The 27,261-nt window shown below is 43.2% G+C and overlaps 1 protein-coding gene across 1 annotated transcript in view; it reads right to left on the reverse strand.

Moving 5' to 3' along the window:
- The window catches only part of ME3 (malic enzyme 3), a 125,931-nt gene that overhangs the window by 13,181 nt on the left and 85,489 nt on the right, over positions 1-27,261 (reverse strand). The window contains exons 7-9 of the mRNA XM_083362128.1: positions 26,821-26,924; positions 9,095-9,204; positions 575-672 (exon numbers count right to left, since the gene is read on the reverse strand). Of these exons, the coding sequence (XP_083218254.1) occupies positions 575-672; positions 9,095-9,204; positions 26,821-26,924 (312 nt within the window). The remainder of the gene's footprint in view (positions 1-574; positions 673-9,094; positions 9,205-26,820; positions 26,925-27,261) is intronic.

The following is a 27,261-nucleotide window of genomic DNA, read 5'->3' on the forward strand; positions in this document are numbered from 1 at the left end:
CATCCCCCAGGGTCACGTGATCAAAATTCGGATGCTTGCGCCCCCCCGACTCCTATTTATGACGGTTGAAGTGTCCTGGGATCACTTGTGATCCCCCTTTTGTGATCTTCTGACAAGCAAAGTCAATGGGGAAGCCACTTAACGACGGTGTTACAAACTTAAGGACTGCAGTGATTCACTTAACAACGGTGGCAAGAAAAATGGGTCAAAACTCACTTAACCACTGTCTCGCTTAGCAACAGAAATTTGGGGGATCTGTTGTGGTTGTGAGTCAGGGACCCCCTGTATGTTATTGCAAAACCAGCCAATAGGTAATGTAGAGGGATGTGAGATGAGGGAAGAACCACGGTCTGATCAGATCACCGTGGCAAACATGTCAGAAGGGATCCTATATAGTTTCTCAGACTATAAAAAGGAGAAACGTACTTTCAAACTTGCAAGATTCTTTTCATGTAATCTTACAACAAAGTGGAGCTAGTCCTTCCAGATGTGCTTCCAGGGTGGACTACCTCGCAAGGCTGAGCAGTGGTTTCCCGCAAACCCTGTAACTTTCAGAAGCAAACCAGAATCCTACCTCGCCGGCTCCTTGGAAGACAAACTTATGATCAGAAAGCTTGTTCTTTGTAATTCTTAAGGCAGCGAAGATTCCTGCTATTGCAACAGAGGCAGTTCCTGCAAAAAAGGAAATATATATATATTGTTCTGTTCCCCCCCCCCCGGGGTACAAACAGAGAGACAAGCAGGCATGACTAGCAAGGGTTAATTCCTCAGGCTTTAGTAATTGCCTTCTGATAAGGCCTTGGCAGCAAAATACAAACAGTCAGCCAAAATAGGCACGTTACCTCAAGCATCGGCTGGAATGAGATAACTTCCAAACCATTACTCAAAATGAGTCCAAGCATACAGTCCAGAAACAGAAGTTCAGAAGCGTTGTCAAGAATTCAGGCCAGGGTTTCAAACAGGTAATAAATCCGACAGACTTCCGAAGATGTGACCAGATTATTGTTCGTCACAAAGTCCTGAGAGCAGCCACACCCCCTTTTGTACCTTGTGGGGTGTGGCTCAGTGACTCAGCTAATCCCTGACCCTCCTACTCTTCCTACGCTGCTGTAAATGCTTGGCTCTGCGCCATTCTCGGGGATCTAGCCATGATTCATCTCCGCTACTCTCCATCTGCTGCAGCTGCTCTGGCTCACTCCCAGCCTGGCTAATCACAGGCTGCTCCTGTCAGCCTTCAGATGGAGACGGAGGCCTTGCCAGAGGGGAGAGTCCCGGAGAGGGAGGCCTTGCCAGTTCCTCCCCATCATCCTCAGAGTCCTCTTCCTCGGGTAGGACAGGCTCAGGGGTCGGGGCCACAACATATATATATATCCAGACAAGATAAGATCTTCTATTCAGCAGAGACGAAGAAGCTTCTTGGAAGCAAAACATCTTCAAATAAAAACAAGAAAGTCCAGTTGCCTCCTGAAAAAAAAGCACCTTTGGGACATTCGTTTAGCGATTGTTTGAAGTTATAATGGCACCGGAAAAAGTGACTTACAACCAAATCCTCACACTTAAAAGACCATCACAGCATCTCTACTGTCAAATGATCAAAATTCGGATGCTTGACAAGTGGCAGGTATTTTTGATGACTGCAGGATCATTTGATTTCCGTTTGTGACTTTCCCAGCTGGCTTCCGACAAGGAACGTCAGTGGGGGAAGTCAGATTTGTTTAATAACCAGGTGATTCACTTACTAAGTGTAGCAATTTGCTTAACAACAGGGGCAGAAAAGTTTGTAGAATCAGGTGCGGCCCACCTAACAACCGTCTTGTTTAGCAATGGAATTTCTGATCTCAAATGTGGTCGTAAGTCGAGGACCACCTGTAACTTTGGCGGTGAGAGAGAGGGGGGGGGTTGGCTCAAAGTCACCCCACAATGTTCTGTGACTAAGAAGAGTCTCAAATCTGGGTCTTCCCATTCCTGGTCCAATATCTGCATCGCTACAACACACTTGCTGTCTAACCCCAAAACTGAATTACCTTGTATTATAGTTTATAAGACAGATTATGGGTTTTTTTTAGAAAAAATATGGATCGTGGTCATTCATCGATGGCTTTCTTTCCTTGAACCAGCCTGGGGACTTCAGAGTTGGTTTAAAAAAGAATTAAACATCAGCCTATTGTCAGAAGAATAACGTGGGGTTCCAACTTGAGCTGGATTTGCACAGGAACAAATCAAAATGAAATCCAGACACACTGTGAGGAAAGAAGATTTATTTGTTCCCAAAAACAAATAGGTTTAGCCGTGGGGGTAGAGAACATGGGGTACACACACAGAGAGTGTTTTATAGGGAGACTGGTCCTTAGTGTGGGATGGAGGGGCATGCTGATTCTAGTGTGTGGGGCTTGGGTGTGTGTAGGTGTTGATCCAGAGAAGGGGTTGATTAAATCAAGTGATGCGGATTGAGTTTCTTTGTTTGAACTGTGAGCGTTATGATTGTTTACATTGTGTTGACTCAGTTTTGTGCATTTGCTTGGACGCGTTTACAATTTGAAATAAGTATTTCATTAATTCTTATGTTTGCTGTGAGTTTACAGGATTTGGGGGGGAGGCTGTTAATCAGTAACTTTGTTGGAGACCTGAGTTAGTTAACCTATGATTCCCTATAGAATATTGCTAACAGTTATATAAATTTGTAAATTCTTCCCACACTATCAAACATACATAGTCGGACTGTGCAATTTCTGGACCATTAAGCCAAACTCATCTCTCAGTCACAACGGGGTCTTGTTAAGGACGCTTAGCTCTAATGGATACACCTCTTGTATTACTGCAAAACTAAAGTAACACAGTCGTGCCTTTGCATTACAGATGAAAATGATGGTTGGGCTTGCCACGTGTCTAGACATTGGCTTAGCTAGGCCAGTAAGAAATTGTCTAAATTTCTGTTGAGGCACAAATCAATCTGAATTGAAAGAAAGGAAGGAAGGTAGGTCTCCTAAATCAATCTTTGTAAAACAATCAGGAAGTGTGTTGGGGTACACGGTTGCTCTGGAAACATTTGATTAGGATAATTTAGGATAACCTTCCATCCTCGTGTCAAAACTGGCTTGGTTTTGAGAAGATGGAACAAGCATTTGGATAAATGGTGTGGTCTGTTGCCTGCAATTATGGCATCGGTGCTTCTGACCAATTTTGCAACGTACAATTTCAAAAAAAATAACAGAACCAGTTTATTGACTTGTTTTGGGTTGTGTGAGGCCAACGATGCTTTTGATTTTTGCCCTACAGGGGCTTCTTAGAAAATAAATTTACTATGTTCTGAATTCTGATGAAAAGGAAAAGTTTTCCAATTCACATTTTAGATGGCATTTTCCAGCGAGATGATAAAAGCTGAATTGTGTACCAATAAAGAGGAATATTTGTATGAGTTTTGTGCCTGCTCCTTTCAGCTGTAGAGGGAAAAATATTCTATTCTATTCTATTCTATTCTGTTCTGTTCTGTTCTGTTCTATTCTATTCCATGTTTCTATTCTATTCTATTCTGTTCTGTTCTATTCTGTTCTATTCTATTCCATGTTTCTATTGTATTGTATTGTATTGTATTCTATTCTATTCTATTCCATGATTCTATTCTATTCTATTCTATTCTATTCTATTCCATGATTCTATTCTATTCTATTCTATTCTATTCTATTCTATTCTATTCTATTCCATGTTTCTATTCTATTCCATGTTTCTATTCTATTCCATGTTTCTATTCTATTCTATTCTATTCTATTCTATTCTATTCTATTCTATTCTATTCCATGATTCTATTCTATTCTATTCTATTCTATTCTATTCTATTCTATTCTATTCTATTCTATTCTATTCTATTCTATTCTATTCTATTCTATTCTATTCTATTCCATGTTTCTATTCTATTCCATGTTTCTATTCTATTCTATTCTATTCTATTCTATTCTATTCTATTCTATTCTATTCCATGATTCTATTCTATTCTATTCTATTCTATTCTATTCTATTCTATTCTATTCTATTCCATGTTTCTATTCTATTCTATTCTATTCTATTCTATTCTATTCTATTCTATTCTATTCTATTCTATTCTATTCCATGTTTCTATTCTATTCTATTCTATTCTATTCTATTCTATTCTATTCTATTCTATTCTATTCTATTCTATTCTATTCTATTCTATTCTATTCTATTCTATTCCATGTTTCTATTCTATTCCATGTTTCTATTCTATTCTATTCTATTCTATTCTATTCTATTCTATTCTATTCTATTCTATTCTATTCTATTCTATTCTATTCCATGATTCTATTCTATTCTATTCTATTCTATTCTATTCTATTCTATTCTATTCTATTCTATTCTATTCTATTCTATTCTATTCTATTCTATTCTATTCTATTCTATTCTATTCTATTCTATTCCATGTTTCTATTCTATTCTATTCTATTCTATTCTATTCTATTCTATTCTATTCTATTCTATTCTATTCTATTCTATTCTATTCTATTCTCAGTATACTGACCATCTTTCTCTGTTCTTGTAGTCAGGAAAAAAAACTATGCACCATCTTCACAGGCAATCAGATAATGATTAATCTTATAGAGGCAATCATAGACAAAATCATGCAGAAAAAAAGATTCTAGTGATACCAATCTCCAGAATAGTTAAATACCCCCATCTCCACCACTCCTCTCCACACACATTTATGATTGGATAGCCTTGTTTTGGCTTCAGGACCACACTCAGCCACTTTCAGAAGGTATCAAGGACAGATAGCAAAGAATAAAAAATGAAAAAGGGGAAGCTGGAGGAAGAGAGAACGAAAAGGACCACACACAAAGCATAACAGAGCGTAGTCTTCCTCTCATAAATCAATTCGATTCCTTCGCTACAAGTACCCCTCATGACTTTTTTTAAACAAACATTCAAAGTTACAATGGACCTACCTGGGGGGTGCTTACGATCTGGATTCAAAGTTATGACAGTTGCCCCCCCCCGCAGTCACCTGACTTCACTTGAGACACTTGGTAACCAAATTGGCATTTATGGCTGTTTCTAGCATCCTGCGACTGCATTTTACGACCGTTTTGCTGAAAACTGGCAGTTATTTTTAGTTTTGGGCAAAACCAGTCCCATACTGAATTGTTGGTTGCTTAATGACCGTGGTCATAATTTAAGGATTGCGGTGGTTGCTTAATGACCGCTGGGGGGAAAAAATGGTAAAATTGGACATGTCACACGATAACCCTCACGTGTTACGATCGTGATGGGCAGCTCTATTACAATCGTAACTCGAGGACTACCTGAACTCTCTTTTCTCTGATTTTTCTGATATTCTACATTTCCCCCTCTTAAATGGAAGTTTTGCCTCTCTCTGTATGTTACGCATCTCACAATGTCATTATACAAATGCTGTGAATTATGTACTGTGTAGCATTTGTGCCAGGACATCACAACTGGTGAAAATTATATCACCCTATACAGGTAGGCCTCGACTTAGGACAAATAATTGAGCCCAACGTTTCTGTCGCTAAGCGAGACATTTGTTAAGTGAACTTTGCCCCATTTTACGACCCATCTTGTCACAGCTGTTAAGTGAGTCACTGCAGTTGTTGTTAATAACACTTCTTAAGTGAATCTCATTTCCCCATTGATTTTGCTTGTCAGAAGGCCGCAAAAGGGGAACACCGCAACCGTCATAAATAGGAGTCAGTTGCCAAGTGTCTGAATTTTGATCACATGACCGTGGGGATGCTGCAACGGTCGTAAGTGTAAAAAATGGACATGTCAGTTTTTTTTCAGTGCCCTGTAATTTTGAACAATTACTAAATGAAATGTTGTAAGTCGAGGACTACCTGTATTCTACCAGACTTCTATGTATGTAAGATGGCATTACCTTTGTCTCTGAAATACGATCACCCTACTACCCCAAAAATAAGACCGGGTCTTATATTAATTTTTGCTCCAAAAGACACATTAGGGCTTATTTTCCAGTTAGACCTTATTTTCGGAGAAATATTTATTAAATGCATCCATCTGGCTGACGATCTTAACTGGGGCTTATTTTGGGGGTCGGGCTTATATTACGAGCATCCTGAAAAATCTTGCTGGGGGGTTATTTTCTGTTTGTGTCTTATTTTCGGGGAAATACGGTATTGTTTAGAAAACCAAATAAATAATATTTAGGACAGTGGTCTCCAACCTTTCTGGCTTGGTGGACTGGTGGAGGCAGCGCTGGCCAGAGGGAGGAGATGGTTTCGTACATGCTTGAGTGCCGCTTTCACAAATGCAGTGTTACACGCACGAGTGTACCCACCACTTCCGTGGTTCGGTTCTGAACGGGCTGCAGCCCAAAACTGGGCTGAGAAATGGGGATTGTGGACCCCTGATTTAGAAGATGTTATCCGATAAGCTTCAAAAGCTCTTTATGCAAAAAATCCATTTTTGTTCCCTTAGTATGATTTCGGAGAATACTCACACATGATTTTCAAAACTCATATTTATCAAAGCTCAATGCACTCCTCTCTCCTCTTGAGGGAGCCAAGAATTAATTTTTTAGCAGCATTGGAGGAATGAACACCCTATGGTACAAGGCACACAACCTTTCTATAGACACACTTCACATTTTTAAAAACCTTCTTATAAAGAGACGAGGGGCGGAGGGGATGCTAAAGGAGGCTATGATTCAACCTCTCCTGTGGCTTTAATAAGTCTATATACAGTATTCCCAAGAGATAGGGTGTGCCTATGTATAATTCCATATTGAATGTTACATGAAGGTGTTGCAGTAATAAATGCCTAAAATGATCATCTTTTCTTAAAGAATGTTGCTCATAGGTCCCATTAGCTCTACTAATTGTTCTCTTGTTTTTCAGTTATGTAATTCCAGACATAGAAGACGTGAAGAACAATGATTTAATATGAAAATTAGGCTCTGCTAATCTTAAAGGACTTTTAAGAGCCCACAGCTGCTTTTTAAGTAAACAGTCGGGTAGTTTAATATTCATTTAATACCAAAAGGTCATTCTCCAAAACTAAATAGAAATCAATCTTTCCTACTCAATGTAATTTACCAAGTGAAAAAAAAAATATTTCAAGCTTTTATTAATCAATGATACTAAGTAAACTTAACAATCCATTTATTCAGTTGATCACTTTAAATGCATTGCCAAATATTTATGTTTATTAATGTATTCCATTAAAGTGGAGGTGTCCAATCCACCACCCCTGGACAGCTAGTAACGTGGCCACACAAGACTGCAAACTTTTAACATTATTATGTGATTTATGTACATTAGCTGTATTATATATTTTATATGCAGCCATATAAGACAATTTCTTTTCACTCAATGCAGTCCAGGCAAGAAAAAAAGGTTAGACACAGGAGTGTCCAACCTTGACAACTTTAAATTTTTGGACTTTAACTGCCAGAATTCCCCTGCATGTTTGGCAGTTTCTTGATTAGGGAATTGTTGCTTCTTGATTGTTGGTCTTTATTTATTGTTGATGTTAATCTCTGCTCACTTGGATTCCTGGTATTCTGATATTTTTGTTCCTTTTTTGGCTTGTTGATTGTATCTTTTAAATGGTACGTAGATGTTGTGTATGTCTATGTGCCTGTTGATGCCCATTTCTCAGAGTGCCAGGCTTGGATCAAGCCAGAATTCCTGGAAGCCTGGCAACATTAGACCAACAATCAAGAAGCAAGCAATACCCCAATCATGGAACTGCCGAATAAACTAAGAGAAAACAGCAGCCTAACCAAGGAACCACCAAGACTATTCCCACCAACAGTACAGAGCAAACCATTAAAATATAAAATGAGAGCAAACCCCACTCATTAGCACTGATGATGGGTAATGAAACGTCTGCAAGAAAACAGCCAAGCTAAGAGAGCACCAAGGACCCCCTCATTCCAACTCTGAGCTACAAATATTCTCCCCTATCAAAGTCTCTCAGTATCAGTAAAAATGTCATGAGTTCTGCTATTCTTGCCAGTTTCACAAGAAACCAGAGATAGAGGGACTTATTGATAAGGAGTCAGCTGCAAAGGAAGGTAAGTTCCAGCCATGTGCTCCAGCTGCCAAAAAAGCCAACAGTGCTAGGCTGCATTAACAGAGGGATAGAATCAAGATCATGTGAAGCGTTAATAAAAGGTAAAGGTAAAGGTAAAGGTTCCCCCACACATGTGTGCTAGTCGTTTCCGACTCTAGGGGCTGGTGCTCATCTCCGTTTCAAAGCCGAAGAGCCAGCGCTTGTCCGAAGACGTCTCCGGGGTCATGTGGCCAGCATGACTAGACACCAAAGGTGCACGGAACGCTGTTACCTTCCCACCGTATTGGTCCCTATTTTTCTACTTGCATTTTTACGTGCTTTCGAACTGCTAGGTTGGCAGAAGCTGGGACGAGTAACAGGCACTCACTCTGTTACGCGGCACTCGGGATTCGACCCGCCAAACTGCCGACCTTCTGATCGACAAGCTCAGCGTCCTAACCCACTGATGCCTTGGTAAGGCCACACTTGGAATACTGCATCTAGTTTTGGTCACCACGATGGAAAAAAGATGTTGAAACTCTAGAAAGAGTCCAGAGAAGAGCAACAAAGATGACTAGGGGACTGGAGGCTAAAACATATAAGGAACGGTTGCTAGAATTGGGTATGTCTCGTTTAATGAAGAGAAGGATGAGGGAGGACATGATAGCAGTGTTCCAGTATCTCAGGGGTTACTACAAAGAAGAGGGAGTCAAGCTATTCTCCAAAGCACCTGAGGGCAGGACAAGAAGTCATGGATGGAAATTAATCAAGGAGAGAAGCAACCTAGAACTAAGGAGAAACTTCCTGACAGTTAGAACAATTAACCAGTGGCACAACCTGCCTCCAGAAGTGGTGAATGCTCCAACACTGGAAGTTTTTAAGAAGAGACTCGACAGCCATTGTCTGAAATGGCATAGGGTTTCCTGCCTGAGCAGGGGGTTGGACTAGATGACTTCCAAGGACCCTTCCAACATCATCATCATCACTACTGAAAACTCCATGCAAGGTTGCCACCTTCCATTTTATCAATGAAACCACTTGGACGTCTTACCTTGAATGTCATCGTTGAAAGTGCAATAACGGCTGCGATATTTCTTGAGAAGCCGGAACGCGTTGGCATTTGCAAAGTCCTCAAACTGAACGAGACAGTTCATTCCATACCTGCAGAGTGAAAAAAGGAATAATAATCAAGAATAGCAACCATTGGCAGAAGACCTCACGGGAAAAAAAGACACTAGCAACTTGCTTGTGGAGAGAAATAGGAAAACCTCTTCTCCAAACTGATGCATTAAAAACTAGCATGGCCTTCTGAACACAGCACCTTTCAAGGATCCTGGAAGCTAATAATGCAGAAATTGCAAAGGGCACCAGATTAGGGAAAATGTGAAAGAGAGACATGTTGGGATTGATAGGCTTCCACAGAGACAAATACAATCATTCTTGACTTACAACCATTTGATAAGTGGCCATATGAAGTTGCAACAGCACTGAAAAAAGTGACTTATGATCGTTTTTCACTTACCACCATTGCAGCCTCCCCACGGTCATGTGAACAAAAGTCGGGCGCTTGGCAACTTGCATGTATTTATGATGGTTGCACTGTCCCAAGGTCATGTGATCACCATTTATAGCCTTTTTAGATAGCTTGCAACAAACAGAGTCAAAGGGCGGGGGGAAGAAAGCAAGATTTGCTAAATGACCATATGATTCACTTTATGCAGTGATTCACTTAAGAACTAGGGACAAAGAGATCCTAAAATCAGGCAAAACTCACTTAACAATTGCCTTGCTTAACAACAGAAATTTTGGGCTCAGCTGTGGTCGTTAAGCTGAGGACTACCTGTATGGCTTGAAACTCCCTTTTCATTGCATTTTAGAAAATGGGGAGCCACAATAGAATAGAATAGAATAGAATAGAATAGAATAGAATAGAATAGAATAGAATAGAATAGAATAGAATAGAATAGAATAGAATAGAATAGAATAAGGAAAGAAATAGAGTATAGAATAGAATAGAACAGAACAGAATAGAATAACGAAAGAATAGAATAGGAAAGAAATAGAATAGGAAAGAAATAATAGAATAGAATAGAATAGAATAGAATAGAATAGAATAGAATAGAATAGAATAGAATAGAATAGAATAGAATAGAATAATAACTTTATTGTCACTTTATATCACATTCATAAATGTATGTTTAAAACATTATCTCCCCCCCCCCCCAGATTTTGCCATCTCCCGAGGAAGGAGGAGCGGCTGTGGATTCAGCCTGCCTTAGGTTATTTCAAAGACCAAGGGAAACCTTTTGAACTGGGGAAACAAAAGGGAGGGTTAGGGAAGAAGGCATCTGGCCTGTGTTTACATTTGAATCTGTAAAGGAAGAAGGCAATAAAAGATCTGAAGTTCCCTTTTTCCCACGAAAGGGATGACACGAAGTCAATGATGGGGGGCTGACCAAATGGGGTTGAGAGAAGCGGGGTTGAACCGGGAACTCTTTATAAAGTTTCAATCTGTAAAACAATACCAGGTCCTGTCTTGTATTTCCACAACCAAACATGTCCTAGTAAAAATTCCTTTTGGACTAGAACTGACTCCAAGAATTTTTGTTTTCCTAAGACGTGAATTTGGGTGGGTCCTGACACTAATTGGCATACGTTAAAATGAAATTTTGTTGCGTACAGCTCTCAAGGGGTCCCCACCTCCAATATACACTACATAAATATGACCCCCCCAAAAAAATTGCATAGTGTTAGCAAATTGTGTGATCCAGACCACCGCCTGAAGTATTCATGTGGTGCAAAGTTTTGATTTTTGTTATGAGATGGTTGTTGCTGAACACACACACACACACACACACACACTCTGGATTATGTGGCAGACCCTTTGAAAAACCAGCTCACAGAGTGAGTTTCTCTAAAAGCACATGGTTAAACAAACACAGTGCTTGGAATATATAATGCTAATAGTCCGAAAGGCATCGGTGTTGTGTGGAGACTTACGCTGACAGAAAAATGTGATGAATAGACCCCTTCTGAATAAGTGGTAAAGGGAGCATCTAATAAAAAGAGAAATATTGCCTTTAGGTCCCCAAGCAAAGCAATAAAACCTTGGCATGGAAAAACAATCTTCCATTCAGCACCTCCGACTCACGTGAACAAGGCCAGGATAACACTGAGGGCTTCCAATCGGAAACTGACACCAGGAAAATCAAGCTTTATTTCTACACAAGCTACTGAAAGATCCATTCACCGCTGTATTAAAAAGGGTTCCTGGTCTTTGTTTAGTGCCTCCCAGGTGTATTTTTTTCTTGTTGCTATTTGTCGGGATTTTTTTTTTTGCCCTGCTAAAAAGTGTCTGTCAACAAGGAGACAAAGGCAGCTAGCTGCCTTTGTGGCCTCTCGCTAGGCATTCAGAGAAGTAATTCAGTCCTATTTCACTCCTTGATTAAAAAAAAAAAAGATGAGAGAGAAGAAAAGATTTACCCATCTCACCTGTTTTTCAGCTGAGCATCTGCTGTTAAAGAGCTTATAATCCATGCCATACAAAGCATATTTTTTTTTAAAAAAATTCTGACAAGGTTGCATCAAATTCCTGTCAGGAATTGGCTTTTATTACTAAATCTTTGCATTTTCAGCTATCCGAGTACAGGTAGTCCTCGACTTACGACCACAAACTGAGCCCCAAATTTCTCTTGCTAAGCGAAACATTTGTTAAACATTTGTTGCCCCATTTTATGACCTGTCTTGCCACAGTTATTACGTGAATCACTGCGGCTGTTAAGTGAGGAGCATAGTTGTTAAGTGAATCTGGCTTCCCCTTTGCTTACCAGAAGGTCACAAAAAGGGGATCACAAGGTCCCCGGACACGGTGACCGTCATAAATACGAGTTGGTTGCCAAGCACCTGAATTTTGATCACATGACCACGGGGATGCTGCAAAGGCTGTAAGTTGAAAAACAGTTGTAAATTACGTTTTTCAGTGCCTTTGAACTTCGAACAGTCACTAAATGAACTGTTGTAAGTCGAGGACTACCTGTAGTAGATTGATCTCAACTTGTATTGACCACATCAACATACCGATAGTGCTCGACTTACAGCCATTCATTTAATGACCTTCAATGTTACAATAGCATTGAAAAAAGTGACTTATAACCAGTTTTCACATTTATGACCATTGCTGCATCCCCAAGCTCACATGATCAAAATTCATATGGTTGGCAATTGAGTCATATTTATGACGGTTGCAGTGTCCCGAGGAAATGTGATCACCTTTTGCGACCTTCTCACAAGCAAAGTCAATGGGGAAGCCAGATTCACTTAACGACTGCACGAATCACTTAAGAATGACAGTGATTGGCTTAATGGTGGCAAAAATGGTTATAAAATAGGGTGTAATTCACTTAACAACTGTGTTGCTTAGCAATGAAAATTTTGGTCATAAGTCAAGGACTACCTATACTTAGAGTCAACTCCTGGTCAACCAAACTTGGCTGGGTGTAATTACCTACCGTGTTTTCCCGAAAGTAAAGCCTACAACAACAATAAGCCCTAGCTTGATTTTGGGGGTGGGTGGGCCTAATATAAGCCCTATTCCAAAAATAAGCCCTAGTTTTGGGGCAAGGCACACACCTAAAAATCAAGCTGGGTGGGGGTGGGGGGGTGGAGCTGCCCCACCTGCCCCGCACCCACTTAACTTGCAGTCAGGCCTCTCCTTGCTGGCCCACTTCTTCTTCTGAAGCCTCTTCTGCAGCCAGGCCTGCATTTCTCAGTCACAAGGCTTTCCGGAAAGCCTGTGCAGCCAAGAACTGAGCTATGGATCGAATCCATAGCTCAGTACTTGGCTGCCTAGGCCTTCTGAAAAGGCCTGACTACAAAATGCAGGCCTGAATGCAGCTGCAGAACTTCGGCCCCAGAAAAAGTGGACTGGCTGGTTGGGGCTGCCGGTGGTGGAGGTGAGGTAAGGCCTACCCTGAAAATAAGAGCTGGTGCCTCTTTTGGAGGCAAAAATAAATAAATAAATAAATAAATAAATAAATAAATAAATAAATAAATAAATAAATAAATAAATAAATAAATAAATAAATAAATGAAAGAAAGAAAGAAAGAAAGACCTGGTCTTATTTTCGGGGAAACACAATATAAGAAAGGGGTGCCATTCTCCAAGCTTCTAGTAACCATTTCAATGTATTCAGAGCTCAGCTCCTAATGATTACCTGGACGTGGATCAACCAAAGTGGGCTAGGTATAACCACTTATAAGAAAGGGATGCCATTCCCTAAATTGGTCCCAGAGGTAGCTTCCCTGCTGACTCCTTTTTATTTTAAGATGAAAACAGATGACAACAATATCAGCCTTGTAGCAATTTCTTGCAAATTACTGCATTTATCCCCCAAAGGAAAACAGTTCTGAATACAAGACAGCTCCCCATCTAAAGAGAGCTGATGGGGTATAAAAGGAACACAGACATAAATGCACGTATGGTATTCTATACACCACCTGTCTTAGCATCTTGTCAAATGGAGTTGTCAAATCCCACAGTAAGCGTCAGGGAAGACATTTTCCTCCCAATTTATGAGTGCATACAGCTGGCTGCATGCTTGCAAAAAGCTGGTACAGAATAGTGTTTAAGGGGATAGGGCAGGATGAGAGACCGCAGAAATGCTATGGATTGGCCCAATCATCCTTTGCAGCCTGACTTCCAGTGATGGAAATTCTCCATTTGCCACCCAGAAGTGCTGGAGAAAGGCAAGGCATAAATCTGGCAAGTATATAAATATTTAAATGACATACACATACTCTGAAGAAGTCCAGACAGGACAAAAATAAAATTTTATTAAGGAATGAAAACGAATAGTTTATAAAATATGGTGCTGCATCTGGAAAAATATACATGCTAAAATCCTCTCTCTCTCTCTCTCTCTCTCTCTCTCTCTCTCTCTCTCTCTCTCTCTCTCTCTCTCTCTCTCTCTCTCTCTCTCTCTCTCTCTCTCTCTCTTTCCCTTATAAATACACTGAGAGGGTGTAGAAACCTAATTTCACCATGCAGTATAATACGTTTAAGGGCCTCATTACCAGAAGACAAACGCAGATACGCTTCTAAACTAGATCGGATGATCCATTTAGTCTACCCTGTCTAAGCTTGGATAGAAATTGTGGCAGAAATCCATGGAATAGTCATTTTTCCACTTCTGGTGTGGGAGAAGAGTCCTGAGGATACTGTAGATTAGGGGTCCCCAACCCCCGGTTTACAGCCCAGTGACGGTCCACAGCTCATTCAGAACCGGGCACAGAAGTGGTGGGTGAGTGCGCACGCATGAAACTACATTTGTGAAAGCAGCATGCGCGCATGTGCGCCACCATCCCCTCTCCCCTCCCACCCCGCCACCTCTGCTGTCCACCGAGTAGGAAATGTTGGGGACCCCCACTGTATATAGCCAAGAAAACAAACCGATGTATCATTGAACAAGTCAACCCAGAATTCTCCTCCCAGGCACAAATTATACTACTTTGGACAAACTATGTAAAGACCCAGCTCTCTGGAGAAGATTATAATGGGAATGACGGAAGAAAAGAACAGAAGAGAACAACCAGCAATAAAGTAGATGGACTAAGAATGGCGATCAATGCACCTTTAGTAGACTTGAAGGAGCAGGTTAGGAATGGATCGTTATGGAGAAAAATCTATGTGGCTGCTAAGAGTTGGCACCAACTTGAAGGCACATAATCAATCAATCAGAATTGTTGTTGTTAGTTGCGAAGTCGTGTCCGACCCATCGCGACTCCATGGACAACGTTCCTCCAGGCCTTCCTGTCCTCTACCATCTTCTGGAGTCCATTTAAGCTCACGCCTACTGCTTCAGTGACTCCATCCAGCCACCTCATTCTCTGTCGTCCCCTTCTTCTCTTGCCCTCAACCTTTCCCAGCATTAGGCTCTTCTCCAGTGAGTCCTTCCTTCTCATTAGGGGGCCAACGTATTTAAGTTTTAGCTTCAGGATCTGGCCTTCTAAAGAGCAGTCAGGGTTGATCTCCTCTAGGACTGACCGGTTTGATCGCCTTGCAGTCCAAGGGACTCACAAGAGTCTTCTCCAGCACCACAGTTCAGAATTAACAGAACAGAATTAACAGAAAAACAAAGTGGGGAAGGGACCTTGGAGGTCTTTTAGTCCAACCCCCTGCTCAGGCAGAGAAATAGTTGTCCAATCTCTTCTTAAAAACTTCCACTTTTCGGGCACACTACTGGCTCATATTCAAGGAGTCACCCACTCCAAGATCCCTCTCACAGTTACTACGTACTATTGAGCCAGGTACAAATCAATCAATCCATCAGCACACAAGCCCATTTCCCCTGAGTGTCAGGATTGGAAAACCTCTTTCACCAAACAGCCTATCCATCAACTGAGAATGCTTAACAGGTCACAACAGTAGGACGTGTTTGTCGTCAACCCATCCAAACAGATAACGTCTCGCTTTCCTCTCTCTGTTTCAACTGTTTTTGCTAGGCACAGCTTACACCTGCCTTCCTTTTCGGTAAAGAGAGCAATCATAAGCAATTCAGCTATTTTCCTGGGCCAACAGCCTGGTTGCCCACTTAAAGTCTTTGCATTTTAAACCCCGTCATTTACGAAGAAAGAATCTGATCTCAAAATGCCCGTGGAGCTATTTTGCTTGCAACTGGAAAAAGTGTAGCTTGGATCAACAGTCTGGATTTAGCAGAAAGAATGAGCAATATAGCCCATAAAGAAGGGGGTTTATGCACAGTACGGGGCCAATTGTTTGCGTTCTTGGCATAGCGTGCGAAATCCAGAAAGAGGCATTTAAAAAGGGGATTCAGAAAGCAAAAGAATAATTGAAAATATTTTGCTGAATAAGGAATCTACGCAAAACACACAGGTAGTCCTCGACTTATATCCACAATTGAGCCCAAAATTTATGCTGCTAATTTGTGATGTTAGGTGAGTTTTGCCTCATTTTACAACTTTTGCTTGGCCCAGTTGTTAAGTGAATCATCGCAGTTGTTAAGTCACAGGGTTGTTAAGTGAATCCAGCTTCCCCACTGACTTTGCTTGTCAAAAAGTCGCAAAAAAGTGATCCTGGGACACAACTTAATTGTTATAAATGTGAGTCAGTTGCCAACTGTCTGAACTTTGATCACGTGACCATGGGGATGCTACAACAGTTTGAAAAATATCATAAATCACTTTTTTCAGTGATGTTGTAAGTTTGAATGGTCACTAAATGAACTGTTGTAAGTTGAGGACTACCTGTACTGAGAAGTTAAAAAAAAACCACATCTTGAAAGACAACAATTCCACTTCCATTTTTTTTAGCAACTAAACCATGTAGGCATTTTCATATAATCATCAAAGCTTGAGATCTACTTGAGGGAGAATTTACCTCAGGGACTTTTAATTCCCATGTATTTTCTCATCTGAACTCAACATTTCTTGCAAACGGATTGTGCCCATCAAGCAGATGGGCAGGTCGAATCTTTTTTTGTTTTGTTTTGACCCAAATGGAATTCTTCCATTAGGAGAGACAGTGCAATCTGCAAGCTTCTGCTTGTACTCTGTTGCTGCTTTATTACCTCACAAAGAACCAGGCCTTTGTTCCCCTGCAAAAAATTAAATTAACCTTTTCCCTAAGCCTCACTCCATTATTTCTGGGCTAACTTTTGTTCGATGGAGCTAAAAGTGTGCTAAGGACCTAAGGCTGAGTTCTGCTTTAAGAATTAGAAAAACAGAATTGAAAGGGATCATCAAGGTCATCTAATCCAACCCCCAGCCCAGGGTTAGGGTTAGGCCTAGACCTTGGACAAAGGGCTGCCCAATTATTTCTTGGAAACTTCCAGAGAAAGAAAACCTTGGAGAACAAAATCAGTGTGACAGCAGATTCTAGCCATTACATTTTTTTAAAATGTATGTTTTCTTTATTTTTCTCCCTCTCTTGCTTCCTATCCTTTATTGCAGGGGTGTCAAACTCAATTTCATTGAGGGCCACATCAGCATTGTGGTTGCCCTCAGGGGGCTGGGTGGGTATGGCCTGGGTGGGCGTGGCCTACTGGGTGGGCGTGGCTAAAGTGCGTATGGCCTACTGGGTTGCCATGGCCAGCTCTACATTGTTCGCATCAAGGGTGCCTATGGGGGCCTGGGCAGGAGTGGGACAGATCTGAGGGTCTCTGGCAGAAGGAGGGTCTCTGGGCCAGGGCCATGGCAGTGGGGGCCGTTCCCTCACTGTTTCCAGGATGGCTTCGCGGGCCGCATGAAACCACTTCGCGGGCCGGATCCGGCCCCCAGGCCTTGTGTTTGACATGTCTGCTTTATTGGTTCCAAACAATTAGACAACTTTCATTCATGTCTATAAGATCCTTAGATCTAAGGTTTCTCTTTGTTTCATGAACACACAAACCCCTTCCCTTTCCCTTGGCTTGCTTCCTTCTTTCCTCCCTCCCCTTTCTTTCCTTCCTTCCTTTCCCTTCTTTCCTTCCCTCTTTCACTTCCTCCCTTCCTCCCCTCTCTTCCTTCCCCTTTTCCTTCCTTCCCTCCTTCCCTTCCCTCCCCTTCTTTCCTTCCCTCTTTCCCTCCCTCCCTCCCTCCTTCCTTTCCCTTTTTTCCCCTCCTTCCCTTTCCTTCCTTCCTTTTTTCCTTTCCTTCCTTCCTTATTCCCCTCTTTCCTTCCTTCCTTCCCTCCTTCCCTTTCCTCCCTCCCTCCCTCCCCTTCTTTCTTTCCTTACTTCCTTTCCCTTCCCTCTTTCCCTTCCTCCTTCCTTCCTTTCCCTTTCTTCCTTCCCTCCTTCCCTTTCCTTCCTTACCCTTCTTTCCTTCCCTCCCCTTCTTTACTTCCCTCTTTCCCTCCCTCCCTCCTTCCTTTCCCTTTTTTCCCTCCTTCCCTTTCCTTCCTTTCCTTCCTTCCTTCTTCCCCTCTTTCCTTCCTTCCTTCCCTTTTTTTCTTCCTTCCCTCCTTCCCTTTCCTTCCTCCCTCCCCTTTTTTCTTTCCTTACTTCCTTTCCCTTTCCTTCCCTCTTTCCCTTCCTCCTTCCTTCCTTTCCCTTTCCTTCCCTCTTTCCCTTCCTCCTTCCTTCCTTTCCCTTTTTTCCTTCCCTCCATCCCTTTCCTTCCTTCCTTCCCCTTCCTTCCTTCCCTTCCCTTCCCTTCTTTCCTTCCTTCCTTCCTTCCTTCCTTCCTTCCTTCCTTCCTTCCTTCCTTCCTTCCTTCCTTCCTTCCTTCCTTCCTTCCTTCCTTCCTCCCTCTTCAAAAGTCACTGTTGACTCCTGGTGACCCCCTGGACAGATTCCTCCATTTTCCTTGGCAAACCTTTGCAGAGGTCATGTGCCATTGCCTGCTACCTAGGGCTGAATGGCCGAAGGTCACCCAGATGGCTTTGTGCCTAAGGCAGGAACTAAGAGTCACTATTTATTGTTCCGTTTTTAAAAGTATTTTAAAGTAACCTACATTTCTTCTACTTCCAATTCCCTACATTGCCCACAGCAGAGGCTGCCAAGAAGAAATGATGATAAAGATCTGCAACGTATTCTCCACTCCAGCAAAACAGACATCAGTAAAATATCTCTTCTTGGAGTATGTTTCCAAAACAGATGGATAAATGCTGGCCTGGGCTACCCTTCCTGTCATATAAACTTATCTTGGGCCTTTATCACGGGGACTGAATCTGGCTTTCGGTGCATAATCCCAGGTGTATCCGTCTGCCCTTGCCATTTGTCACATCATCACCCGTCAAAGACTGGCAGAAAATGGCACCACCACTTGAGGTGCTTCTCCAGACCAATTAATAACGCCGTCTACGCAAAAGACCCGGCAAGGGAAGGAGATATCAATCTCTTTCTGTCTTAAGTCCTGAATTTATGATGCTGAAAGGACACTGTGAGGACTTCTTGATTTAATCACTCACCAATGTTCAGTCTGGGGGCAGACGCCTGGGCAACTCACCAAAAAGACCAAATTAAGCCTGAAAACGGAGAGCAGCGACTGGCATGGGATTCACTTGCTGAACAGTTGCTCTGATTCAGATCTTTAGTGAGTTTTCTTCAATCCTTTCAAAATGTGGATTTAGAATAGAATAGAATAAAATAGAGCTGGAAGGGGACCTTGGAGGTCTTCTACTCCAGCCCCACGCTTAAGCAGGAGAACCTACACCGTCTCAGACAGGTGATTGTCCAGTCTCTTCTTAAAAATCTCCAGTGATGGAGCACCCACGATTTCTGGTGGCAAGCTGTTCCACTGGTTGATTGTCCTCACTGTCAAGAAGTTTCTCCTCAATTCCAGGTTGCTTCTCTCCTTGATTAGTTTCCAACTGTTGTTTCTCCGCCTTCCCTCTGGTGCTCTGGTGAACAACCTGACCCCCTTCTGCCTTGTGGCAGCCTCTCAGATCCTGGAAGACTGCTATCATGTCTCCCCTGTTTCTTCTTTTCTTTAGACTAGCCAAACCCAAGTCCCGCAGACGTTCTTCACATGTTTTTAGTCTCCAGGCTTTTGATCATCCTAATTGCTCTTTAAAATATAACTTTGTGTCTAAAGGGTGGTATCCAAAGCCATGATTAAGGGTGAATCTTGTTATCCGTAGGAATTTTTCAAATTCCTAGGTAGCCGGTCCTAAGACAGGCTCAAAAGTTTTCTATAAAAAAGATGTCTAACCCCAGTCCCGCATCCTTTACACTTCCCATCCACTCTTTTTCTGTCTATACATTCTTGTTCTCCCTTACGAGCTGAGATTCCTAGTCAAGAATGATGCATAAATTATCATAAAGAGCAACAAAGATGATTAGGGGACTGGAGACTAAAACATATAAAGAACAATTGCTGGAATTGAGTATGTCTAGTTTAATGAAGAGAAGGACGAGGGGGGACATGATAGCAGTGTTCCAATATCTATGGGGCTGCCACAAAGAAGACGGGGATCAACCTATTCTCCAAAGCACCTGAAGTAAGACAAGAAACAATGGATGGAAACTAATCAAGGAGAGAAGCAGTCTAGAACTAAGGAGAAATTTCCTGACAGTTAGAACAACCTGCCTCCAGTAGCTGTGAAAGCTCCAACACCGGAGGTTTTTAAGAAGAGACTGGGCAACCATTTGTCTGAAATGTTATTGGGTTTCCTGCTTGAGCAGGGGGTTGGACTAGAAGATCTCCAAGGTCCCTTTCAACTCTGTTATTCTGTTATGTTCTTTCGTTCTAATTATTTGGCTGTAATGCTACAACTGGTGCTGCTACTGTTTCTTTAACGGTACCATTTCAGTAATAGCGGGTTCAATATATTTAATACCGTATTTTCCGGCGTATAAGACGACTTTTTAAAGCATGAAAATCTTCTCAAAAGTTGGGGGTCGTCTTATACACCCAGTCGCCTTATACGCCGGAAAATAGTAAATCCTCGGGAGCAGAGACGTTAGTGGAAACGGACAAATCCAGCGCTCGAGAATGGCGAAAGACGGCCTCCTCATAAATAAACCGCCCACCCCACCCATACACGCCTACACCCGCCCACTCCCTTTTTCCACCCCACCCTTCCCTGACAATGCCTCCTGCCTCACCCCTGCCTCCCGGCGTCTTCTGCTCGCCAGGTAAACTTCCATTGTACCCCGGGACCACCTCCTCGCGGCCCGCCATTCCTCCCACCATGCCCATCACCCACCCATGCATGGCCCCCTCCCAGCTCCAGTCCATGGACCCCTCTTCAGCCTTCACAGGCTCTGACGACGACGCGTTCCCAGCCAGGCTAGTAGGTGTAACAGGCGCAGCCTCTATCACCGCATTCTGAAGCCGCCGCTCAGCCAGACTGTCACCGCCAAATGACCCCTCCCACGTTGCGTCCAGGCTCACTGCGACCCGGACGGTCCCGGACAAGGACGCCGCGGAGCCCGCCGGCATCGGGTGAGTCCCGGCAGAGGCGTCCTGCACATGCACGTGCTGGTCAGCTGCCGGGCGATCTCTAAGGCGGTGTTGGACGGCCGGGAGATGCAGCCGACGCGCAGGAGAAGGCTGGCTCATGACAAGTCGAGGTGGGCCTGCATCAGTGGCGTGCGGGGATGGCGGGGGTGGTTCCCGTAGCGAGGAAGGCGCGTCCGTGGGGAGACGGGCGAGGCCCGTGCGCCATGCTGCGAAGAGGGGCCCCGCTGAATGTCGCACCCGTGGGCCGCGACACCTTCACCTAATTGAGAAGCAGCCCTGACTTCCTACTTACCCGTATTTTCCGGTGTATAAGACTTTAATCCATGAAAATCATCTCAAAAGTTGGGGGTCATCTTATACGCCCAGTCGTCTTATATGCCGGAAAATACGGTAAATGGTATTTATTATAATCCTTTTAAGATTTACAAGCAATTGCACAGCAATGCCAGAAGACCAATTAGAGCCATATCTGAGGCTATGAATTTCAGATACATTTTCATCTTGCTGGAATATACTATAAACAGCACGTAATAGGTGCATTTCAACAGTTTCCAAAATATTAGTGGGAGTTAAAATGCTTCAACTTTTGCTAAAGAATTGTACTGGCCCTGGAAAGACTCAACTTCGCTTCTGCCTTATATGGAAGGCAGGATACAAATTTAACGAGTACAGGTAGTCCTTGACTTGCAACAGTTCGTTTAGTGACTGTTCGAAGTTACAACGGCAGTGAAAAAAGTGACTTAAAACCATTTTTCCACACCTACGATTTTTGCAGCATCCCCATGGTCACACGATCAGACACTCAGCAACTGATTCAAATTTTTATGATGGTTGCAATGTCCCGGGATGTGTGTGACCTGTGAAGTTAATACAGCCAGGAGATGGAGTCCTTCACCAAACTTTTAAGGCCTCAGGCCTGGGCACACAACCAAGTCATCATGGCCTTGAGAAAGGTCAATAATTTGGGGTCATTCTGATATCTGAAGGGAGAATGTCCCAGGGGACATGGTGTACAGCAGAGAAGGCACATCTCCTGGGTCCTGCCAATGACGTTCCATGGCTGATGGGATCCACCACAAGCTCACCTGTCTGATCTAATTAGACAGGTAAAAAGGACTGGGAGAAGACAGTTTCTTAAGGAACCCAGCCCAAAGCCCTAAAGGGCTTTCATGCTGATAACCAGGATTCTAAATGCTGGCATTCAACCAGCACCCAGAAACATGCTGGCAACCAATGCAGCTCACAAAGCAGTGGTGTTACACGTGTTGAATATTTGACCCTTTTTATTGCCAGTGCAGTTGCACTCTGCATAGTTGAAGCTTTCGAATGCTCTTCAAGGGCAGCCCCATGTAAAGTGCATTGCAGTAGTCCAGATGAGGGGGTCACAAGGACCATCCTGGATAGAGGACCACCTGGAAATCCCAAACCCATACATGATGATGACTGATGATGATCAATGATGATCGATGGTAATGATCTCAATTTATATACTGTAGCCGTCCATCTAGATTAGGGCTTTTCAACCAGTGGTACGGGTACCACCTGTGGTACATTGGCACCTGGCAGGTGGTACGTGACCATCCTAGTAAAGTGATAGCGGGTAACGAGCTGAACCGGTGGCAGCACCGCACAAGCCAGAGCGAGAGACGGCTGGAGCTGCAGGGCTGTCAGGGCTCAGCGAAAGCGCCAGGATCAGCGCCAGGCTCCACCTGGAGCTCGGCGCTGATCCTGGCACGTCTGCTGAGCCCAGAAGAAGCGCCGATAAGCTGGAATGTTGCAGCATCTCCAGGGTCTTGTGATTTACATTCAGATGCTTGGCAACTGATTCATATTTATGACGGTCACAGTGTCCCAGGGTCATGTGAAGTGACCAAAACCTGCTGCAACCACCCAGCAGACGGGGGGGGGGATAAAAACCAAACACCCCCCCACCCCACCCCCGCTGCCAATCCTCAACAGAAATGCTCACAACAATGAGAACCTCGGACAGGAGGAAGAGCACCACCGGGTGGGCAGGCAGGTGTCTTGCTCGGCTGTGGCTTGGGGGGGGCACTTTTTTCAGTGCCATTGTAACTTCGAACAGTCACTAAGCGAACTGTTGTAAGTCAAGGACTATCTGTACTTCATCATTTTTTTCCCTTTTTTGTTTTTGGTCATCCAGTTTTTGACACCTTGCTAGGCGACTGGTGGTACTCGGATGTCGCCATATCCTAAAAGTGGTACAATGGGTGAAAAAGTTGAAAAGCCCTGGTCTAGATTGGGGAGTTGTAGAACTGGACTTGACATGAAAGAGACTGTTTTAGCTTGAGCACTTCCTCCCCATTGCGTCGCTGGTGGGAAACAATGTGTGAACTTATAAATTCCTTCTATGACATGGGATGGAGCCTTTGGAAGGATATGATCTCAAATAAACTAATTTATATTGAAGTTCCTCAGGAAAGGCAAATCTGTTTTCTGCTCCTGGAGGGACATCTGGCAAAAACTGGTTGGCTTCTGGCTCAGTTTCCTGCCCAGGGAGATCGTGCTGGTTTAGTTTTCTAGCTTTTTTCGGCAGGCAAAGACATTTTTTTTATTATTAAGAAGCTTTTCAGTTGATTTACTGCTAAGTAGCATTTCAATTAATTTATTAAGCTTCAATTGATGTAGTGCTTCACCAAATTCCCTACTTCGTTTTTAATTTGGTCATTTTTTTTATTCAATTATATTTCAACTGTTGACATTTAATGTTTTAATTATAATCTGGCTAGGCTATTTGTAATCATTTTTTTTGTGGGTTTAGACCAGAGTTTTTCAACTTCAGCAAGATTCCAACTCCTACAATTCTGGGAGTTGCACTTCAACCAGCTTAAAGTTATAGTGAAATATTGATTTAGATATTATTTCTTTGGTAGAAAGGCAAAGTATGAAACAGTGAAGAAATAAATACACCTTCATAGCGAATCAAAAGGATTAAGTTAAATTGGACATCATTTAATGCAACTTCAGTCTGGTGCTGGCTTTTGCTTTCGAAGAGAAGGAGGAAACCTTTTGTAAGGTGGATCTACTTGTGAGTGAGATTACTTCCTGAAATGTGACTATGGGGGACATAGAGATCTGAGCATTCATTTGATGAAGCTTTCCTGAATGAATATGGTGATCATTAAGATGTGAGTTTTCACTTGCTGTGTGATAGTAGCTTAGCTAGCTAACCCAGACATAAGTACACCCAGAAGGCCTAATTCTACTTTATTTTAAAGATACCTTAGCAGAATTTTGCATTTTGCATTACCTTTTCCATTTACAGCCCATGAAACTACAAAGGTCCCTTCTCAGATGTTCACCATGCCCACATTCCTTCTGCAGTCTCGCATGGAAACTAATCAAGGAGAGAAGCAACCTAGAACTAAGGAGAAATTTCCTAACAGTCAGAACAGTTAAACAGTGGAATTACTTGACTCTGGATGTTGTGGATGCTCCATCACTGGAAGTTTTCAAGAAGAGATTGGACAGCCATTTGCCTGAAATGGTATAGGGCAGGGGTAGGCAACCTCGGCTCTTTTATGACTCATGGACTTCAACTTCCAGAATTCCTGAGCCAGCCATGCTGAGGAGAAATGGAGAGGTTTCCATGCTGAGCCATGCTGGCTCAGGAATTCTGGGAGTTGAAGTCCACGAGTCATAAAAGAGCCAAGGTTGCCTACCCCTGGGCTAGCTCAACCAGTCTAGCCCGAGCTACAAGCCAAGAAGCCAAATTCTGATCTCCTGGTTGTGGAGGGGATGCTGTGATGCTTGTAAATGCTGGCTCAGGAATTCTGGGAGTTGAAGTCCATGAGTCATAAAAGAGCCGAGGTTGCCTACCCCTGGTATAGGGTTTCCTATACCTAGCAGGGGGTTGGATTAGAAGACCTCCAAGGTCCCTTCCAACTCTGTTATTCTGTTACGTGAGAACTTTTATATCAAAATACACGTTATTCCCTATACTGTTTCCATCTTCCCTTAGAACATTAACAGAATCCACAATGGACTGAGAATCAGTGTCTCCACTGGATAACTGACAGTCAAGCTGAAACTACGTTAATCAAGTAAAAATAGCAGACAGGGGAAATCTTTTACTCAAACTTCCTCAAAGCCCCCCTCCCCAAATAAGTCACCCAGACCTAATCCACATATCAAAGGAGAAGGTCTACAAGCACAAATGGAGTTAATTAAATGAGGTCTCTCAGCGGAACTGCATGAACACAAGAATAAACATCATAGATGACTTACCTACCTACAGACACACGCGCACACACACACAAACACGCCCAAGTGACACCCTAGAACGGGGCTTTTCAACCAATGGTACGGGTACTACCTGTGGTACATTGGCACCTGGCAGGCGGTATGCGACCATCCTAGAAAAGTGGTAGCGGGGGAGGGGAATGAGCTGAACCGGTGGCAGCACCGCACAAGCCTGAGTGACAGACGGCTGGAGCTGCAAGGCTGTCGGGGCTCAACGGAAGCGCCAGGATCAGCGCTTCTTCGGGACTGTCAGGGCTCAAAGAAAGCGCCAGGATCAGCCCCAGGCTCCACTTGGAGCTCAGTGCTGATCCTGGAGCTTCTGAACCCAGAAGAAGCGCCAATCACCTGGAATGTTGCAGCATCTCCAGGGTCTTGTGATTTACATTCAGATGCTTGGCAACTGATTCATATTTATGACGGTCACAGTGTCCCAGGGTCAGGTGAAGTGACCAAAACCTGCTGCAACCACCCAGCAGAGGTGGGGGGAATAAAAACCAAACACCCCACCCCCCACCCCACCCCCAAAGCCAATCCTCAACAGAAATGCTCACAACAATGAAAACCTTGGACAGGAGGAAGAGCGCCACTGGGCGGGCAGGCAGGTGTGGCTTGGGGGGCACTTTTTTCAGTGCCTTTGTAACTTCGAACAGTCACTAAGCAAACTGTTGTAAGTTGAGGACTACCTGTTCTTCATCACTTTTTTCCTTTTTTGGGGGGGATCATCAAGTTTTTGACACCTTGCTAGGTGACTGGTGGTACTGGGATGTTGCCATATCCTAAAAGTGGTGCAATGGGTGAAAAGGTTGAAAAGCCCTGCCCTAGAATCAGCATGTAGACACTTTCTATGACAAGCTCCTCTATACAATTGTTTCTCTGCAGCTGTCCCTAAAGGCAAATACCAAATCCCTGGTGACTCAGTTGTTGGAATGCAATATTGCAGGCTAACTCTGCCGACTCCCAGCAGTTCGATCCTGACCAGCTCCAGGTTGATTCAGCCTTCCATCTTTCTGAGGCTGATAAAATGAGGACCCAGATTGTTGGGGGAAATAGGCTGACTCTGTAAATCGCTTAGAGAGGGCTGTAAAGCACTGTGAAGCGGTATATAAGTCTAAGTGCTATAGCTATTGTTTTGCTTTTAACAATAAATATTTCTTCTTTCCTCCCAGCTGTCTGGATCTCATTTTTATTGATTCTTGCGCAACCCTGGTTCGAGTTGCAACCCCAATTTATTCTTCTACCAGTTACACGATTGTTGTCCAGCCTGTGACTTTTCCCCCTTTTCCCCAAGATCATTCCCACCACACACCTTAACTGTTGAGCAACTCTTTTAACAAAAAGTACTATTCACTGGGCCTGGCCTTCACCTCAGGAATCCATGCGAGCTGCATTTTTCACATCCTGTGCTACGGATAGGAAATTGTTCCTTCTCCACCACATAAATAAACATGACTTAAGAGGGTCTCTATCCAAAGGGTCATTCCCAGACCACCCAGGGGGGCGTCTGTGGCTAGGATTTTTCTCTGCTTCAATCTGCGTAGAAAGCTGGTTTGTTTACATGCCTCAATCCAATCTCTCACGATAAAGCAGCTAATGGGAGTGAGGAAGCCTGCTCACTTGTTTGTAACTGCTTGCATAAACTCATCCAGCAAGTCGTCGTACTGTTTCCCACGAACCCGTTTGTGCTTGAGGCCAATGTAGAGCGGATCGTTCAGGAGCGCCTAAAACAGAGGGAGAGAAAACAAACAATGTCTGCCTGCACCACGGGAGATTTTCTCCTGCTGGCATTAGCAAGAAAAGGAATTATTATCTTCATTGCAAGCAGTTAGACTCAAAGAGTAAGGCTCTGTGGTGGCGGCTCAGGTTTGGTGGCCTCAAGAATGTGGGAACAGGAACCTGGCTCATAAAACATCTGTCTTTTCCTGGGAATACATGGAACAATAGGGTTTTCTGCCTGAGCAGGGGGTTGGACTAGATGACCTCCCATGTCCTTTCCAACTCTTATTATTCTGTTTGTCTGACTACAGGGCTATGTTGTTTAAAGGAGCTGTCTTTTGA

Source organism: Vipera ursinii, assembly GCF_947247035.1.
Source record: "Vipera ursinii genome assembly, chromosome: 4".
In the NCBI taxonomy this organism is placed as follows: Eukaryota; Metazoa; Chordata; class Lepidosauria; order Squamata; family Viperidae; genus Vipera; species Vipera ursinii.